This window comes from Anopheles coustani, chromosome 3 (assembly GCF_943734705.1).
Source record: "Anopheles coustani chromosome 3, idAnoCousDA_361_x.2, whole genome shotgun sequence".
NCBI classification, from domain to species: domain Eukaryota; kingdom Metazoa; phylum Arthropoda; class Insecta; order Diptera; family Culicidae; genus Anopheles; species Anopheles coustani.
The window spans coordinates 78,132,531-78,153,489 of NC_071288.1; the positions used below are offsets into that span (position 1 = coordinate 78,132,531).

Sequence of the window (20,959 nt, forward strand, 5' to 3'; positions counted from 1 at the left end):
GACTATACTGAGACTTATTCACCAGTTGCAAAACTCGATACAATACGCACCGTGCTAGCTGTAGCTAATCATGAGAGGATGTTCATACATCAAATGGACGTAAAGACAGCATTCCTAAACGGAGAGCCTCAAGAGCAAATTTTTATGCTGCAACCTGGTTGCAAGGTTTTTGAAGTACTGTCGCTTGGATAACCAGGAAGCAGCAAGTTGTATCGCTTTCGTCTACGGAAGCGGAATCGTCCGCGCTGTGTGTGACTGCATGTCATGAACAGTGGTTGGTACGTTTGCTAAGAGACATGGGACTCAACCCAGAGGAGCTTTTCTATGAAGACAACCAGTCGTCGATGCGAATTGCTGAGGAATCTAAGGATTTTGGACGACTCAAACACGTTGATGTTAAGCTTCACTATCTGCGAGATCTGATTCGTCAAGGAAAAATCAGTCTACGATACATACCATCAGCAGATCAACAAGCAGACATGATGACGAAGAGTCTACCTGTAGCGACTTTTCGTAAACAGTGTGAGGGCATCGGATTAGCTAACTGCAAAGGTTGAGCAGGAGTGTAAAGAAACAACCATTTGACAGTTGTTTTACCAGTTTGGTGTGTCGTCACTGTACGTCATGACACTGAACTGTATTTTCATGTCAAACTGAATTCGATAGAATATAGTCATGTTTATCGCATGCTACAGAAAAGTCCGCGTGTTCCAAGTCATATTTTCTGATTAACATCCGAATACCTTTTTAAGAAGTGCCATATGAAGTTAAGTTTTCCTACAAATCATTCTGTCTAAAACTTGTCTTATTTCTTTACTGCGTTTGGTCTCATAAATTTCGCGTTTCATAAAGTCTTTAACACCAGTTACATTTTGATTCGAATAAAACCAAAATGCAGCAAAATATTCTGCAAATAACCTATGATTGACGATCGGTCGGTTATTCAGTACTCCTTCAATAAGACCTAATTTTTCTGATCCGTTCTTAACACTTTCCATGTACCTGAGTGTAGCGTTTTGCGTTTCAACCGACAATAATTTCTCTATATAATCTACTGACGTAATTGTGTACAAAGCCAAGCGTGAATGGGTTTCTCCCCAAATGTCTAGAGGTTCTGGTCTGAGCAGGTTTTGATATTCCATATCAAACAACCTTTTGAAATCCTTACAACCTACTTTAATGAAATTGTTATCATCGACTACGTAACAACGTTTACGATTTTTGTTGTCTGTAGCAATAAACTTTTCTATGACATAACGGTATTGTTGGAATACAGTAACCTGAAAATCAATAGCTTTTTCGTGGTAAATATGTTGAGCTAACTTTGTCGCAAGATCAGCTACATCCGAAATACATATTCGTTTAGGATAGTTCTTGTCCTCAAACTCTGTTGGTTTTGCTTTTTCAACTTTAATGCCTTTTTCTTTTATATCATCTCGAATGAGTTGTTCTTTTCGTTGAAGTTTGTACTCGTGTTCAAAAAGTCTTTTAAATTCCCTGTTTTCATTGTAAAACCCTGCATTTACTTCGTAACATTCGTGTCCTTTACTTTTCTTTACGGCAATCTGGTTTTCTATGATAGATCGGTATTTTGTTTGAACCGAATCGTTACGAAAATCGACTTTTTTTTTCTGAAAAATATGCTGTGCAATCAACATAGCGAGAGTACCTAATTCGGAGTCTTCTTTCAAGTAGTACAATAATTTGTTTTTGATTTCGTCTTTCAATATGTTCAAACCAATGTTATAGGCATCGTTGGCGATGGATTTAAGAATAGAATCAACAATATTTGTGCCAAAAAGGTATTTCTTAAAGGACATTTTGACATCTTCGTGTAGTCCAATGTTTGTACAAAGTACTAATACGGGCAACTTTTCCCTGTCAACCCACTCTTCCTCTTTCTCTAAAAAACATTTCAAGTACTTACTAATCGTAAACGGCGCACTTTTATCCGTCGATGCAAGGTTGTCCCATGTGATGGTGTAGCTCTTATCTTCCTTGTGCTTAGCTTGGATGAAAAGGTCTCCAACGTCGGATTTAAATACGATGTCGTCAAACAATCCAACTTCTTCATCGTCGTTGGTTATTGTGAAGTTTAAATGCTTATCTTTTCGAATCAACGTAGCAACTCGACACACCATCGGTATGAAAAGCTTTTGCTGGTAGGTTGCACCATCAAGAAAGCCTATCATTTCTAGATTCCTTTTTTGTTGCAGAAGCATCATCATTGGAGTCTTTTGATGCTTTATTCTTTCCTTCATGTTTTTTGGTAGAATCGCTCTTATCGAGCGTTCCAGAATTACTGGCAGCATCGTTTGTTGGCGAAGCGTAGACTACGGGGTTTGGCTGGATGGAAGGATCCATTACTTCACTCGATTTGACCCCTTCTAGCTGATTTGCACGACTTTAACTGTCGAGATCCGATGCTGTTATTGAACCAGCGTCAAGTTTCCTTGACGTCTCCTTATCCCGAAGTCCTTATCCCGAAGATGATGCTTTTTGTTCGGAGACTGATTTATGGTCATCCTTTTAAGATTTTTTTTTTTAATCTCTCCATCTCCTCTATAGTTACGTAAAAAAACTTCAGCTACTTGTGCTTATGTATTCTGTAAAGAGAAGTTTAAGAAACTTAGTTGATTGTTTACAGCAATGTATGTAATAACTTATATTGTATTGTATGTAGAATTAAGGTATATACTCTATTGTATCTATTTTGAAAAAAAAACATTCTAATAAGCAACGATCTGCTATTCAAGTTGATATTAAAACAAATTGAAAACCTTTTACAGCAAACGAACTCCAACACATTTGGATAATTTATTAAAGTTTCGAAAAAAGAAAACAACACTAAAGTCTTGAATATAATTTGCTTAAACGACAAATATTTGTCTGGTCATTACTTTCGCAACACCGTAAAATCTGATTTATTGTAAGATATCACGGACATTTAGAAATTTTTGCGTTAATTAAATATTCAATATTAGAATATTTAACAAGAGAATACTTGTTACGTTTATTCATGATATTTGTGGATGTGGTTTTAACAACCATAATTCATATCGTTGCCCACCTATAACAGTAGTTCGTTTCGGAGTCGTTTCGGATTCGACTAACGCCAAGATATAACGTCCCCAAGCACAGAAAATCGAGAAACCCAGGATACCATAAGAATTTGGAAGCTCAAAATCTAATTTGCACGATGATACAATTTAAATATGGCACAAGAGACAACCCATTATCATGCCACTGAGAATATATTTTGTACCTCAACACAATTAAAACCGATCAGCGAAAGGACAAAGTAGAACGAGTTTTTCTGTCTTCAACTTTCGTTACGCGAATGGGAAATATTTTGATTATCCCACGTTTTCAAATAAAATTACTAAAAATAGAATAATTCTCCCCGAAACGCATCTGCATCGATCATAATGGGTTTGCATTTGGCTTTACTTACATTGAAGTTTAAACAATTTACGATGCTCACGATCTTCCGGATAGTAAGTTTTGGGGAAGTAGTATGTCGCACAATATTTTGCTGTAGAAATATCTGCACTCAACGTTGCTGCCTATGTCACTGGATCGATGAACCAAATTACGTTAGACTCGGAAATATAGCCAATAGTACGTTACAAATCACAAAAGCTAAGAAGCACCGTTCTGGTCTGAGTTTATGCTGTGGCAAATGCGCTGTGCTTCAATAGGCTAGAGAATTACCCCTAGCATTTGGCTCGCTGATACAACCGATGCTTTTGTTGCAATCACTCCTTATCTCTTCCTTGGCAGATTCACCAAAACTCCAGTTGAATCATAACTAGGGCACTTTGAGTAGCTATAGCACTTTGTTTTCAATGGTTTAAAGATTCTGCTTGATTTCGATTGCCACATGCGAACACGGTCGTATGATTATTCACAATATCACTTGGGAACTATCACAAGAACTGGTTTTTTAAAGCCACAAACTTCAATGGGTGTGGTCGAACATACACCGTTTTCGAGCCCAGGTAAGCATCGTTCAACTTCTTCTGTAGCACTGTTCAACCGTAAGTAAACATTTGACGTCCAAGTAAAATACTGTTGCCTATCTGTGCATGGTCCAAACGTAAATGAATAAAGTTCAATCGCAACGAAACATTTGATGAATCCAAGCGGATACGTTTACATGATAAAGGTTTAACTTCGTTTTGTTGATTTCATTTGCAAAGACCTTTAGAATAAAAATAAATATAATTTATAACTAATTTATATTTGTATAATTCAGTCACATTAAAATTTTATTATAATCTGCATTCGGCGTAAAAAATTCTTGATCTTCGTAAGAAGTCGTTTTACAGTTGTTGTAAGTTTTCGTGGATTTCGGGATGACATTTTTTCATTATTTTCGTCTGCCATGTTATTCAATAACTCACTTGAATGATTAAAAAAGCTCTTTGTGCTCCGCGGCTAATTATTTACCATAAGATTTCCTACTCAATGATAGTTTTCCAACGATTGTAAAAAGCGATAATAGGACAAAAACCGAATCCGGGCAATATAAACGTGCATTGACACCGGAGGCATCAAATGTTTCGTTGCGTTTGAACTTTATTCATTTACGTTTGGACCATGCACAGATAGGCAACCGTATTTTTCTTGAACGTCAAATGTTTACCTGCGGTTGAACGGTGATACAGAAGCAGTTGAACGATGCTTACCTGAGCTCGAAAACGGTGTAGATTCCGTCATACTTTTCGTTTGTTCTCCATGCATCACTTCTACTTCTTCTTTTGCGAGGATTTACTCTAGTACGGCTTTTGAATGTAGCTTGCTGGGCCTTCGCAAGCTAACCCGGAGACATAGACCTCTATTGAATTAACAACCGGCTACTAAGGCCTCGATTTTCTGTGGTTATTCGTGAGTCACATTTTGACTTTTGACCATGTGGGTGGGATAACCTTACTTTTCGCTAACCTATTACAGGAACCCCGTGCGCTGCTAACGATCCGCGCTAATGCGCAGTCAAATTACAACTGTCCCTGCGTTACGATCACGCAGTAAGAAAACAGTAAGGAAGCACTTTGAAACACCTTTCGCCGAAAAACAAGGTGACAACAAAATAAATCCACTAAACACAAGACTGAACTGTACAACGCATTTAGCTTTTAGCGGCTCCGCTTTATGCTCCACGAGTACCGCAAACGTGCAAACGCAATACACTTTCGCCTGTTTAGCTTGATGTTGAAGATTTCGCTACAATCTTTGCCTGCAACCGCAACCTAATGTGGCATTCGGTTTCTGACATATCAATACTCAAGGTGGGTCCTAAGAAAGGTGAGCCCAAAATCCTTGTCGTGGCCGCCATATTGAAAATGATTTTTGACAGTTATTTTTAGTTTTGTGTACTAATAAAAGGACACAAGAACGATGCATGTTACCGAAACCAGCTTAAACGGCTACAAATCGAGGCAATCGAGTGCTACTGTTACTGTTCATCTCCACATACTAAGCTTTGCTAGGAAACTGGTGTATGGAGGTTCGAGTTTCCTGAGTGCGCTAGGTGGACACGCATTCGTTTCAGTCTTCTGCGCTTCTTCTTAATCCGTCAGTTATTAAACGTCAAAACGAGTGGCTTTGGTAATGCTGTCAAGAGTTTTGATACCAGTTTCTTACGAATTTTCCGTCTGTTGCGGGAACCGAGTTTGTCAGTTTGTCAAGGGAGAGTGCGCTATGTGGAGATGAACAGTTGGTTTTTTTCCCATCTCCATCCAACGGCACGATATAAACAGCATGTTCCTCTCTATTTAAAGTTATAACATGTTTTGAAAATAACCACAAATGACAAATTTAATACACAAAAAACAACTAAGAACGATTGTCGTAAATTGCCTTTATTATTCTAATGACGTGTTGTTCGGAATGAACCCACCTGGATAGCATGCACTTTGGTTGGGTCAAATCTTTAGAATCTGTCAAATGGGATTCGAATCTATGGAATCCGTCTAGGGTTCGGATCTTCGGGATCTTCCGAACCTCGATTCTGCCAACACTAGTTTTGTTCTTTACTGCCAGTTGTTCTATTTATTTTTATTTACCGACACGGTTTTCAGTTCTTAGAGGGCTGACTCTGATTAGGTTCTGTTGAATTGGAATACCTTCCTGTATCTATATCCCCAAAATGCCTCACAAACGCGCAATGTACCGAACCGGTGATGCAATTTGCGACGAATTATTAGGATTGTTGGAAAAGTTCGCCAATGAAACACTAGCAAAGCAAAATCGGTTCCGCCTGGGAGTCTCGGGTAGGTCAAAAGAATGGTCAAAGTTATTTCAAAGTCACACTTGCTCTGTATTGTGTTTGCGTTTCAGGTGGCTCGCTGGCGGATATTCTTTGCGAAGGCATGTACGATCTCCGTTCCGACTTTAGCAAGTGGCAGATATTCTTTTGCGACGAGCGCATCGTTCCGGAAGCCGACAAAGAGTCAACATGGGGAATCTACAAGCGACAACTCGTGGCGAAGCATGACAACGTACCGGAGAGCATATTTTTCCCGGTCAATTGTTCGCTCGATGTGGATGAGGCGGCCGCCGACTACGAGCGTACGATCAGGAAAACGTTTGGTTTGGAAAAGTCCACCGAAGTGCCCTCGTTTGATCTGTTGATTTTGGGAATTGGCCCCGACGGACACACGGCTTCCCTGTTCCCCGGTCATCCGTTGTTGAAGGAGGAAAAGAAACTGATCGCACCGATTGACGACTCCCCGAAACCTCCACCGAAGCGAGTTACTATGACGCTTCCACTAATTAACAACGCCAAGGTGTGCCTGTTTGGTGCGCAAGGTCACGGAAAAGCAGAAATTCTGAAGGTGAGTCATAAGACCAGTTCAAAAACGTAATGCAAACATGACCAAATTCCTTTTACTTACCGTAGAGAATCGTAGCGGATAGAGACAAATCTCTGCCGGCAACTCTCGTGGATCCCCCGAACGGATATCTTATTTTCGTAGCGTGCGACGAAGCGGCTTCGTTGATCGAAGGGGATCCTCTTAGAGGATGCTAACTAGTTCCGGAGTGTTTCCTGGAAGAGCTTCGTGTTTTTACACTACTGCCTTTTTCTCATCAAGGAATATTTCTCGGTCTTCAATGGACATACCTATGATTACAATGCGTACATTCCGCGATATAACGATGTCGTGTGCCTTCCATGGAGTTCTTTGATGTTCAGTTTAAAAAAAATGCATTGAAGATTGGTTATCAGAAAGGATTCTACTAATTGGGAACCTTAAATTTTATCGTCAAAAGGTAGAGGAAGTTAATGAAATTTTATTCAAACCACAACCATTGTAGTCAGCTAGGACAGATGCCCTCAAGGTTATTAACAATGTGAAGAGATGGATTGCACAAAGAGTTAGTTATCTTTTCTAGCAGGCCTCGATACTCTCCTGAACATATGTTTTATTCTTGTTATTTGAATTCGTAAACCTCATAAATAAGGGTAGTGTGAACGGTTTTCTAGATGGAATTGCGGTCAATTATAATACTAATCCATGGCATTTAAAAATTCAGTGATTTTCCTTCTTAGTGCGTCCCGCACGGACGACAACGGTAGTAGATTGGCTTTTATTTTATTATAATTTGTACAATAAATTATATTCAATATTTAATATAACATGTATCACATAACATAGCCCAACTCGCGGATTCTTATTTCATTGCAATGATAAAAGAAAAGTACCTTGAAGGCACGTAGTTGTAAAAATATAGTAAAATCTTCAACCAAAACGGGGCATCGGTCGCCCTTTCTGCAGCACCTCTCGTTCCGTGTGGTCGAACGTTTCTTCTTCTCAGTCTTCGTCGATAAGTTTTTTGTACTCGTAGTGGGTGGCAGGATCAATGGGGCCCCAGGCCGCGGTCGGTTTGAACGAATTTCTTATTTTCTGTAGTGGAAAAAACAACGGATAGTTCTATGGAAGGCTGTAAAGTAATCATTGATATGCGCATACCTCGGTGAGTTTTTTCCGCTTTGCTTGTAAATGGCATAAATTGTCCAGATGGGAAGCTGCATCAATCCAAATGCAAAAATACACCATCCAATGCCTACCTCGGGAAGAATGAAAGAAAGCGATAAAGTGTGTCTCTGGTATATTATCTTATGTGACAATCTTGTGCCATACGTATACGATGGTGAGATACACGTATTCTTTGTGCATTAACGGTTCCAGCGTGACAAGGTTGTAGATCAGGATGACGTACATCAGCTTCGGTGTGATCCATCGCATCCAGCAGAGCCGCCAGTAGAGGCTTCAGTAGAGGACTTTTTGTACGCTGCCCCGGCTCGAGAACTGGCCGATGATCATCTCCATTTAGTAGACCGGTTTGCCAACGAGCAGCAGGACGATGATTTACGGAATGACGAACGCACCGCCACCGTTTTCCAGCACCACGAACGGAAACCACCACACGTTGCCCAACCCGACCGACATGGCGACATGCAGTACATCAGGAACTCGACCCCCTTGCCCCACATTCTTATCTCCACAAGCCTTCTTTTAGCACTCCAAAGAGGTTATTACTTAATTTATAGTGGCTTTTTGGTGGCCATTGCCTTCGCGAGCGTGGTCTTTTATTGCATGTCTCTCATGCTTTCAACTAACCGGAAGAGGAATTTTAATGTACTTCCGATGTTAGAGGAATATTACTGATCTTTTGCTACGTTTTCTTCGATGAACTGCAAGTGGAAAAATCAGGAATTAGGTATCCATAAAATAATGTTTAACGTTTACACATCCATCACAGCTGTTGGCTTTTTCCACAATCCCGATCTTCCTGTCCCTACACACTGACCTTCACGCAATACTGCCGAGTGTCATCGGAAACATGTTATAATAAATGTTATAAACAAATTAAATTAAAAAAGATTGTTCTAAAAAAGTGTGCTAAAAAAGATTGTTCTAAAAAGTGTTTTTAGCACACTTTTTTAGAACAATCTTTTTTAATTCAATTTGTTTATAACATTTATTAAACCAACAATTTTTGAAGGCTAAGCTGAAACTAAGCTTCCCAAAGAATTGATATAACATATTACTATGAAATTATGTTGCATTTTCATTTATTTATGGGTCAAAAACTTTTTAGAATTGAGTTTTGCTGTCATCCACTTTTGGGTGACATGGCAGTCAACGTGTTAAAAAAATTGGAATGAAAAGCATGACAATTTTGTGAATATGAAAGGACGATTTTTTGTAGGTCGTTGGGAATCAAATCATCGGACAGTACGAAACGTCGACCACGCTTTCAATTGCAATTACAATAAATGTAATGCTAACTCACATGCAGTCCCTGGGAAAATGGCTCAAATAAGTGGTTACAAATTACTGGATGATTTACGTGATTAAGTTGATCACTTTTGATTTAATTACTCCTAGTAGAAAGAAAATTTAACGTTCAAAAGGTAAATAAGACACTGGACAACTACTTTAGAATGATACTTACTTTGCATTTCTTTAAATTTTGAAGTTGTTTACCAAAGTCCTGTAAACGAAAGATCTCACCACAAATCCAGAAACGCACCATTCGGATGTTTTGATTAAATACTATCAAGCATGTTGTTTATTTGAGGTAGTACATAAATGCGAGTTTATTGCCCAAAAAATTTCATGTCATTACATTAACATTGTTTTTGTATAAGTCTATCAATGATTTGTTTTTTTTTTTAACACGGTTATATTATCTAATATTTTAGCAAATTTACAAGATTTCTATTTTAATACTAACAAATCGATTAATCTGAAAACATCTGACTTTGCGGCGGCATATGTTTATCTCGACTGATAAACCGAATTCGTTAGGATAATTCCCATCGTTTGGGCTTGTTCTTAATTCTGCGTCAATTCAAGCTTTTCAAATTTGATTTAATTTCGACGTAAATTTCATGTTTTGCGTCAAAGTGGAATATTGTTTCCAATCTGTTAAGAATTTATCAATATCCGTCCTCGTTAGTTTTGATTCTCTCAAGCGTTTTGAAAACATCGAAGCCCATTCTGTAACCGAAGCAGAATTATTTGCAGGCAACTCATTCCGTACAATATAGTCTGCAACGAAAACATTATTCAACAGCGCATAATAAAACACATTATGATTTTCGGAATCCAGTTGACCGAAACAGTCAAAAGGGTCTTTCTCCATCAAATAAGTGAATATTTTCAGTTTGTTTGAAGCATTTTCACTGTTGCACACGCAGTAAAAGAAAGCGTTCCAGTTGCCTTCTATTTCATTGATTTTCTGTGCATCAAAACCATAATGTTCAATGAGACATTTCACCAAAATTAACCAACCCTCCATGCAAGCGATATGCAGAAGATTCCGGTCCGTTTTGATGTATTTGTAGTCCAGTTCTCCAGTTAATTTCAAGTAATCGCAAATTATGTTAACAGACTTTTCATCAACCAACTGATTTTGCTCTAATTTAAGAATCTTACCGTAGCTATTGAGACGGGATTTTTTAAGCTTGTCCATCAATACAGGGATTCGCTTTTCGATAGCAAGATTTTCCTGCAATTCACACTCTCGTCTGAAAATATCCATACCAATTTCGTCATTATTACCCGTTGCATACCAAAACACGCTCTTTCCCTTCGAATCCAATTGACCGAAGCACTCGAAAGGGACTTTCTTCATCAAATAGGTGAATGTTTCCCGTTTGTTTGAAGCACTTTCACTGTTGCACACGCAGTAAAAGAATGCGTTCCAGTTATTTTCTTTTTGATTGATTTCCTTCACATCAAAACCATAATGTTCAATGAGACATTTCGCCAACGTTAACCAACCTTCCATAATAGCGATATGTAAAAGATTCCGACCCGTCTTTTCGTTTTTGTAGTCTAGTTCTCCAATTGGTTTTAACCTATTACAAATTATGTTAACCGACTTTTCATCAATCAAATGATTTTCTTCTAAATATTCCCATATCTTTTCGATAGAAATGTCTGACTTTTGTAACATGACAAACAAAGCTGGAGCTCGCAGTTCGATTGACAATTGCCTAAGTTTGTCACACTCTGGTTTCAACATCTGTTTTGCAAGGTTTTCGTCAAATTTATTCAAATAATAAAATAAATTTTTAAGGTTTGAATCACGTTGCTCAAAGCAATCGATAGGGTCCTTTTCCATCATGTACAAAAAGAAACGATTTCTATTTCCATCATCATCAGCATATTCGTTTCCCACACAATAGAAGAATGCGTTCCAATTGTTTTCTTTTTTGTTGATTTCCTTAATATCAAAACCATAATCCTCAATGAGGCATTTCCCCAAAACAAACCAACCTTTCATAATGGCGATGTGCAAAAGATTCCTACCATTTTCATCGTGGTATCGAAGTTCCTCGATTGATTGCAGAGTGTCACAAATCCAGTTACATTCGTTTTTATCTTTCAAATGTGTGTATTGAAGATATTCTAACATGTCCTTTGCATTCAAGCCTGATGCTTTGAGTAATTTTATCAAATCCACGATCTGATCTGAGTTTAAATCCTCCAACTGCTTCTGAAATTCACGTTGAATAATGTACAGAGAAATACTCCTGTTGTTCTTAGCAGCATAATAAAATACATTCTTTCCTTTCGCATCCAGTTGACTAAAACAATCCACAGGATCTTTCTCTAGCATATGAACGAAGATATTTTTTTTGTTATCATCATCATCATCATCGTCATCATCATCATCATCATCATCATCATCATCGTCATCATCATCATCATCATCATCATCATCATCATCATCATCATCATCATCATCGTCATCATCATCATCATCATCATCATCATCGTCATCATCATCGTCATCACCATCATCATCATCATCATCATCATCTTCATCACCATCATCATCATCATCATCTTCATCCCATACGTTGTTATCACCCCTTCCGAAACTTGATGCGCAGTAGAAGAATGCGTTCCAATTGTTTTCCCTTGTATTTATTTCCTTCGGTTGGAAATCATAATGTGCCATGAGACATTTTACCAAATTATAATCACCGTAACCTACCGCAAATTGTAACAAATTTCTACCGAATTCATCAGTGTCACTACGATCTATGCAGTTATCGAGGAGAAAATGATAGGAGCTTTGACAACACCACTTAATTTTACAGTTTAGGTAAATTTGCTTAATAAAACGATTGTCTAGATTTGTTTTTAATTTGTGAAATAAATATTCGACGGCGGATGCATTATCAAGCTGCAATGCTCGTGCAATCAAAAATTCTGTACCACTATCAATACCGGTGTCCTCTCTTATTTTAATCTCTGTAGGAAAAACTTCCATAAGATCGTGTTGCGATAAAAATCCTCTATTCCAATTCTCAGATTGTCGTGGAGTGTCTTCACGGCAAGTGATGTTATATCGAGTGCAATATTCGTGGAAAAGAGATTTGAACTCCTGTTCATCATTTTGCAAGAATGCAAGCAGCACACACAACTCCTGCTCAAAATTGTCTTTTATCGCTTTCAAATTCAAATACTGTCGATGATCTTTGATCAAATAGTGTAGAACATTAATCGAACGATATTTTAATGCTAACATGAAATAGTGTTCAATACGTGGTTTGAGTTTCAAATCATTTGAATTTTCAATGATAATTTTGAACATTACAGAATCAATTATGACACAAAACTCTAAAATAGGTATACTACTGGAGAAGTCTTTAATCATTTTTCTTATGTGGTGTTTTAGTTTTTTAATGAACTTCAAACCCCTTTTCCCTTCGCGAAAGTATTTCGAATAAATCGGTATCTTTAAATTAAGTACTTTGTCCGGTCCCAAATTCTTTACCAATTTCGTAAAAATCGTTTCAAAGTTCGGTGTGTAGTTTCTTTCTGTGAAGAATTCAATGATCAACCCGTCTACGACCATCATGAAATGTTCCTTTGTAGAAAATCGGGATAACATTTCAGGAGTATCGATGGAAGCTCCTTTGTTTAATAATGTCAGTACGCAGTCCCAACCCAGACTTTCATATTTGTACAAGGATTCCCTAATGGAACGAGGAAATACAATGTCAGCGCAATACGCATAATCCAATGGAAACCATTCGAAATATGTGTCTTGTATATTCACGCTATTTTCATCAACCCAATGCAATAAGAATTCAACAATTTTTCTATGGCCTTTAGACGGAGGAAAAGAAACTGATAAATGCAACGGAGTTCTTCCCCAATCGTCCCTTGCAGTTATTAAGTTGGGATTTTCAGTTAGAATTCTCTCGATTTTTCCCTTTGAACCATCAAGAACTGCCATATGAAGTGGACTTTTCCTACAAATCATTCTGTCTAAAAATTGTCTTATTTCAATTTTGCCGATGGTCTCATAAATTTCGCGTTTCAGGAAGTCTTTAACACCGGTAGCATTTTGATTAGAATAAAACCATTGGGCAGAAAAATTTTCCGCAAATAACCTATGACTGAAGATCGGTGTGTTATCTGAAACTCCTTCAATTAGACCTAACTTTTCCGAACCGTTCTTTACATTTTCCATGTACCGGAGTGCAGTGTTTTGCGTTTCAACCGTGAATAATTTCTCTATATCATCTTCATACATAATTGTGTACAAAGCCAAGAGTGAGTGGGTTTCTTTGACCTCTTTTAGATATTGTTCTGCATCATTCATTGCCTTGACCGTTTTAGAAGTAGCAATGGTTGAACCGGTTTTCTCAATGCTCACGATATCAAGCTTCTTTTCAACAAAACTTTCCACCATACTGACAGGTTCAAAACTATTCTCACAATCTTTTATAATTTGTTTGGAAATTGTTTCTTCTACTATACTTATATACAATTTCACCATAGGCATCAACAGCTCTATTCCCATCGATAAAAACAGAGGGATTTCCATAAGGTCTCCCAGGATCTCTCCTAAAATTGCAAAAACAACACGACATGTCCTTACTTGTTTTGTATCGTCTGATGAATTGTATTCGTCAAAGTGCTTTAAAAGATATCGACCAATAAGAGAATATTGATCTCCTTGGTCGAATTCCACTAAACGGTAGCATGCGCAATCCTCCAATGCGGTCTCTACTTCGTTTCTCAAACCATACGGACGACTGGAAAGGTACAGCTTGCGAATTCCATCGAAGGTTTTAAGCGTGGTTAATAATTGAAGCACCACTGTCTTGTAATGTGGCGCGATTTCGTCAAACCCATCCATCAAAATGACGATTTGTTTGCTGTTGAATTTATGTTCAAATATTCTAAGCAGTATTAATTCCTCAGAAGATACGGTTTCCATTTTGTTTTCATCCAAATTCAAACAATCGTTCGAAAAAACAACTGCTTCCGCAATTGCCCGAGCATTATTGGATTTCTCATTAGAATTTATTTGAAACATGTTTTCGACAAGAGAAGATAAGTAGACCAGCTGGAAAAGAAATCTGATCGTGATCAGTTCACCCATAGTTTCACATTTACCTCTTTTTTGCAATTGATCGAATTCCATGCAATATTCGTTTAGATTGAACTTAACAATCCACCAAGACGGACTCCTATCCTGAAGATACGTAGCTAACCAAGTCAGGTAGAATGATTTCCCCGATCCGGCTTCGTTGAAAATTACATGCACTTTAGGATCGGTTTTATCGAAATCACATGAATTGGACTGTACGTGGTTCTGGGTGTTTCCGTCAACGCCAGGTGGATGTTTGTATTCACTGTTTCCATGCAATAGAATCCTGTTAAACTGTTCGTTGTTATAATCCAAAAATGTGTTGTAACTGATTATATTCCCAGTTTCACTGCCAGGAAATAGTTTCGAAAGAGTCGTACCTTCTGCTCTAGCATACCAAAATCTCGAACTCGAGGTTTCCCGCAATTCGTTTCTATCACATCGCTCCAATTTTCTATGAATGAATATTTCTTTAATTTTCTCATAGCTTTCCTTCAACTTATTACATTTTATTAATGTCCCACTAGGAAGTTGTAAGACATCTAAAACAAAATTAAGTTTATCTTCATCATGGATAAGCTCGTTGGTTGATGTTTCGGTTCCAAAGAAACGCTTGGTTTGATAGATTAATTGTTCTCTGCTCTTGTCTGTCAGATCTCGGACAAGAAGATCCCTTTCAATCTCTGCAACATTATAAGTTTGATCGATAAGTATAATCTTTTTGATAGTTTTTGTTGACATGCCTTCAACCCGCCCTTCTATATACCCTTTAAAATTGGGAAAACTTTTGCATCCAATCACCAAAATAAGAGGACTTTCCATTGCACCAAACGCATATATTATTTGTTTTTTCCGTGGTTCAAACTGTGTATCTTCTAAAAATAGAAAATCCAGTTTGGAATCGATAGACTGTATAATTTGAGGTACAACCCACGGAGGGTAATTGTACTCATCAATATCCACGTTGAATTCCTCATTTCTATTAGTTTGTACTTGTGCAAGTAACGAATTGAGGTTTTTGTATAATTTAAATTCTTGCAATACTTCCCGTTTGCATTGAAGTCCCAAATTAAGCAATTTGGTACAATTAGAGTTTGATAAGCTTTTCAACTGTGAGAAACTTAACGATGACTCAATGTACATAAACAATTCATTTATATCCCGTCTTTCAATGGGTGTCCTACTTTTGTCTTTCATCTTATCCAAAATCCACATTCCGACTTTGTTAAAAGTAAACGCGGCAGAGGATTGTTCTCTTATGTTTTCGGGTAACACTTCGCCTTCGAGAATGCTGGTAACGACTTGATCTTCCTCGTGTTTTGTATTGCAAACTATCATAAATGATTTGAAAAACTTCTTGATTTGATCATCTTCTATTGGTTTTGGTAATTCCTTTCTACCACTTTTGTCTGGTTGTTTTTGTTTCTTGAGACGTATGCCTTTCTTTTGAACATCTTCCCAAATGTCTAGAGGCTCTATTTTGAGCAGGTTTTGATACTCCATATCAAACAACCTTTTGAAATTCTTACAACCTACTTTATTGAAATTATTTTCATCGACTACGTAACAACCTTTACGATTTTTGTTGTCTGTGCCAATAAACTTTTCTATGGCATATCGGTATTTTTGGAATACAGCAATCTGAAAATCAATATTTTTCTCGTGGTAAATATGTTGGGCTAGCAGTGTTGCAAGATCAGCTACATCCGAAATACATATTCGTTTCGGATTGTTCTTGTCCTCAAACTCTGTTGGTTTTTCCTTTTCAAGTTTAATGCCTTTCTCTTTTATATCATCCCGAATCAGTTGTTCTCTTTGTTGAAGTTTGTACTCGTGTTCAAAAAGTCTTTTAAATTCCGCATTTTCATTGAAAAATCCAACATTTATTTCGTAACATTCGTGTCCTTTACTTCTCTTTACGGAAATCTGGTTTTCTATGATAGATCGGTATTTTGTTTGAACCGAATCGTTGCGAAAATCAACCGTTTTTCCCTGGAAAATATGCTGTGCAATCAACTTTGCAAGAGCTCCTAATTCGGAGTCTTCTATTAAGTAGTCCAATAGTTTGTTTTTGGTTTCATCTCTGAAGATGTTCAAATCAATGTTATAGGCATCATTAGTGATGGACTTGAGAATAGAATCAACGATATTTGTGCCAAAAGGGTATTTTTTGACGCACGTAATGACTTCTTCGTGTAATCCAATGTTGGTACAAAGCGCAAGTATGAGCGGCTTTTCCCTCTTATCCCATTCATTCTGTAGAAAAGAGTTCAAATACTTACTTATCGCAAACGGCGCACTTTTATCCGTCGACGTAAGGTCGTCCCATGTGATTGTGTAGCTCTTATCTTCCTTGTGCTTAGCTTGGATGAAAAGGTCACCAACGTCGGATTTAAATACGATGTCGTCAAACAATCCACCTTCTTCATCGTCGTTGGTTATTGTGAAGTTTAAATGCTTATTTTTTCGCATCAGCATAGCAACTCGACATACGACCGGTATAGACAGCTTTTGCTGATAGGTTGCTCCAACAAGAGAGTCGATCATTCCTAGATTTCTTTGTTTTGCAGAAACACCATCATTGGAGTCTTTTGATGCGTTCTTCTTTCCTCCATATGTTTTGGTAGAATCGCTCTTATCGAGCGTTCCAGAATTGCTAGCACCATCGTTTGTTGGCGAAGCGTGGACTACGGGGTTTGGCTGGATGGAAGGATGCATTACTTCACTCGATTTGACCCCTTTTTGCTGATTTGCAAGACTTAAACTGTCGGGTTCCGATGCTGTTATCGAATCAGCGAAAGGTATCATTGTCCCCGAAGATGATGCGTTTTGTTCGGAGTCAGATTTATTTTCCATGTAAGTATTATTTTTGTCGAATCTCTCCATCTCCTCAATCGTTACATAAATAAACTTCAACTTCTTGTGTTTTTGTAATCTGTAAAGAGATGTTGAAGAAACTTAGTTTATTGTTTGCAGTAATCAATGTAATAACTCATATTGTAAGGCATGTAGAATCAATTTGGCTTTCATGTTGATTAATGTATCATTTTTCAAAAACACAATCTAATAAGAAACCATCTCTGAGAGTGATCAGAGCACCAGATGGGGTGGGAGCAGCATTAGCCTCGGCTGACCTGTCTGTCACCTTGAAAGGTCGAGAAACGACGAGTCCTTCGTGCTCGGTGTGGTAGATTCGACCACCTCGCGGAGACCTGCAAGAGTGAGGATCGGTGAAGGCCGTGTTTTCACTGGGGCAAGGTCAGTCCTTCGAGATTTCCAAGAATACAAGTAGTGCAGCTTATCCTTCACTTCAGAAGAGAGTTCACCACTTGTTCAACACTTCGGGCAGTTGTAGACAAGTTTACCGATGATGTAATATTTCTAGCGCATAAAGAAAGTGCATATAAGGTACATAGAAACTAAACCGCGACTTGACACAATATGTGCATTCAAAATAATTGAATTTCATACTCGTAACTATCAGATGTTTTCAAATAAAATGACTAAAAGTAGAATATAGTCACTGTTTCGCAGCGCCCCAGTGTGGTTAGCCGTGCACGGTTTTTCTGAAAAAGGTTAGTGAAGAGTAGGGTCGACCGGACCGCATGGTCGTAGTCAAACAGTGACTCACACAAAAAATCAGAATAATCACACAATACGCAGAAAATCAGGACATACGGCCTTAGTAGCCGGTCGTTAACTCAATAGAGGTCTATGTCTCCAGGTTAGCTTGCGAAGGCCCAGGAAGCTGGATTCAAAAGCCGTACTGGAGTAAATCCTCGTCAAAGAAGAAGAAGAAGAAACAAATAGAATAATCCAACCTAAAACATATCTGCATAGATCACATTGAGCTTGTATTTGCTTTACTTACATTGAAATTCAAACAATTTACGATGCTCACGATCTTCCTGATAGCAAGTTGTGGGGAAGTGGATTGTCCCACGATCTTCTTTACAAATGTCTGCACTCAATGTTGCTGCTTACGTTACTGGATCGTAGATAAATCGCTAAATTACATCAGATTCTGAAATCTAGAAAACAGTTACGGAAAGTTACAAATCAGGTAAGCTAAGAAGCACCGTTCTGTTCTAAGCCCAGGACACAGATCTTGGGAATCAGTGTCAATGGCAGACGAATGGGACGCTGAATTATCGAGCTACTTACCCAAGAATGACCCCCAGCATTTAGTTCGCGGATACAGCCGATGTTTTCTTTGCCCGCACTTCTTATCTCTTCCTTACCGGATCCACCAAATCCTCAGCCTGATTATTCCTGGGACACTTTGTAGCTGTAACACTTTGTTATCAAAGGTTCAAAGATAACAGTTTACGATTGATTTCGATTTCTACATGCGGAAACAGTCGTATATGTTTCTTTCTCGATATCACGTGGCATTCAAGGTCACGGATAACATGGGTGTGGTCGAACATTAAGTTTGTTTTACTTTTCATTTACACTTCGTTTTCAATAACACTTTGAAAACGGTAAAGAAACACTATAAAACACCTTTCGCCGCAAAATAAAGAAAAAAATCCACCAACCAAATAGATCCACCAAACACAAGACGGGTGGACGGCTTTGACTCCACTTTATGCTCCACGCATACCGCAAACGTGCAAACGCAAAACACTTACGCATGCAGGTATTTAAGCTGTTGTTGAAGATCTTTGGCATGCGGAATCGTAATTTTTTTTAATTTTCAGATGTTTTCTTTTATGTTCACCATACAACTGTACACCGTGGCGGCTCAAATCTTATGATTTACTTGAATTCTTGTCGCTTAAATGTGGGTTGAAAGCTGATAACACTTTTATCTAACTTTGAGTCGGTTACTTGCATTTTCTTTGCTGTAATTATCTCGAAAATACTTTCGTTGCTGTTGGCAAGACGATGAAGCATTGCATCCATGTTGCATGCAAGCTTCTACCAAAAAAGTTGACCTATAACATACCAGGTGGGTTCGTCTCAAACAGATCGTGCTGGATCAACAGTGACAATTTTGGACAATCATAAGATATTTTCATATGAAAATTTTTGCAAAAAATATGTTTCTATGAATGTTTTTGATTCCATGATCGTATAAAGAAAAGCAAATTAGGTTCTACTTTTGGAATTGAACTCTGGTAATAACTGACGAAGATGAATTTTAAGGAAGGAAGTTACCTTGTTGTGATACAAAGCCAAAGTTGTCATGAAGCACTCGGGTGGCAATGGCACGGAAACGGTAACGTTCAAAGACACCAACAAAATGTTGATCCACTACGGCTGACCACTACGTGATCGCCGTTGAGACAAGCATGACCGGCAATGATTTCAGCCTTATGAGCGAGGGCAAGAGGAAAAATCTGATGTACCAGCTGCTGATATGATTTGCATTTATTTATAGATTTAGACTAGTCGCAATTAGTTAATAATCTTTACCACATGGCTTTCTTCACGATCAGCCAAATACATCGACATTAGACCGGAGTGTCTAACAATGAACACAAAACACGTGATAGTGTTGTCAAAAGATCAATTTCTGCTCTGGCACATGATAATGCACAGAAGGAAAGTCGACTCAGCCACCATTTTCGGAGGAAGTAATTTAATCGCCAACACAAGTTCTTTCCCTTCATGTCCAGGGGGCCTCCAGGTTGCACGCGAACCTCAAGACGAGATGCGATCGCAGGTATTACATCGACGACACGCCTGCCCTGGAAGTGCTAAACGATCTCATCTAGAAAACGGCCCATGAAATCCCTCCCAAAGAAGACACGAGCCAGGATCCGATCTGTTGCCTGGCATCGTCGAAGATTTTGCTTTTGATCGGCCGGGGGAGTGGCCTCATCCACGAGCACACGCTACCTTATCTGGTGCTGCGCAACCAACGTTATCTGCAGAGGCATCGCTGAGGAAGTCGGACATTGGTGCGATGCAGCAACAATCCGGGCATTCAGCCGATTAAGTGCCTCAGGACAATCCAGCTGGAAGCGCTCCAATGGGAGACGATTCTTTCGGCGAATTCGACGAGGCAGTAAAACTGTACATGGACGTAGATCGACGGGATTGCGCGGTTCGGTTGCGCCAGACGCTATTTCGCGATTGGTTTCGCACGATGCAGCTGCATCGGCTCGGGCCGGGCACGTAGGACCTCCATCTGCATGTCGGCCACCACTACTGCGCCAAAGAGTACTACGAGAAGGCGCACCACACCCCGGAAAGCCGCTGACCAATCCGACCGGTCCGGTTGCTACCACGTGTCGCGCACCCGCTGGAAATGACGTCACGCAAGACGTGCCCCCTCTACCATCCCCGGATAGCGGTGGATATTGAATGTTTTATTGCACATAAACACACACAAACATTTTTAACGTACCTGCGTTCAAGTTTATCGAACACTCCATTTTGCATTATCTTTTCTTAAGGTCGATAAATTAATCAACAGGTGAAATAATTAACTGATAGTTATAGCAGCTGCGATGTTCCCATTATATTATTTCATTAATAATATTGCTTTTAACACTAACATTTTCTCATTTTCGCGAAGGAAGATTCAAGAACG

General features: G+C 38.6%; 2 protein-coding genes across 5 annotated transcripts in view; one reads left to right on the forward strand and one right to left on the reverse strand.

The window, feature by feature from the left end:
- LOC131261062 (uncharacterized) overlaps nt 1–17,231 on the reverse strand; it is a 47,751-nt gene extending 30,520 nt beyond the window's left edge. The window contains exons 1-3 of one of the 4 annotated variants that reach the window (XR_009178175.1): nt 4,692–4,801; nt 3,455–3,926; nt 2,479–2,606 (exon numbers count right to left, since the gene is read on the reverse strand). Coding sequence is in view for 3 of the 4 variants with exons in the window: in XM_058262961.1 (XP_058118944.1) it covers nt 2,584–2,606; nt 16,698–17,223 (549 nt within the window). In the remaining variant the exon portion in view is untranslated. Of the gene's footprint in view, nt 1–1,927; nt 2,451–2,478; nt 2,607–3,454; nt 3,927–4,691; nt 4,802–16,697 lie in introns of those variants that run through there. The other 3 variants (XM_058262961.1, XM_058262960.1, XM_058262962.1) reach the window with 3 other exon arrangements.
- LOC131261059 (6-phosphogluconolactonase-like) lies at nt 6,039–7,660 on the forward strand. The gene is made up of 3 exons (XM_058262956.1): nt 6,039–6,275; nt 6,343–6,839; nt 6,905–7,660. The coding sequence occupies exons 1-3, from the start codon at nt 6,152–6,154 to the stop codon at nt 7,031–7,033; spliced, it is 750 nt and encodes a 249-aa protein (XP_058118939.1). The 5' UTR covers nt 6,039–6,151; the 3' UTR covers nt 7,034–7,660.
- Nucleotides 17,232–20,959: the final 3,728 nt, after the last annotated feature.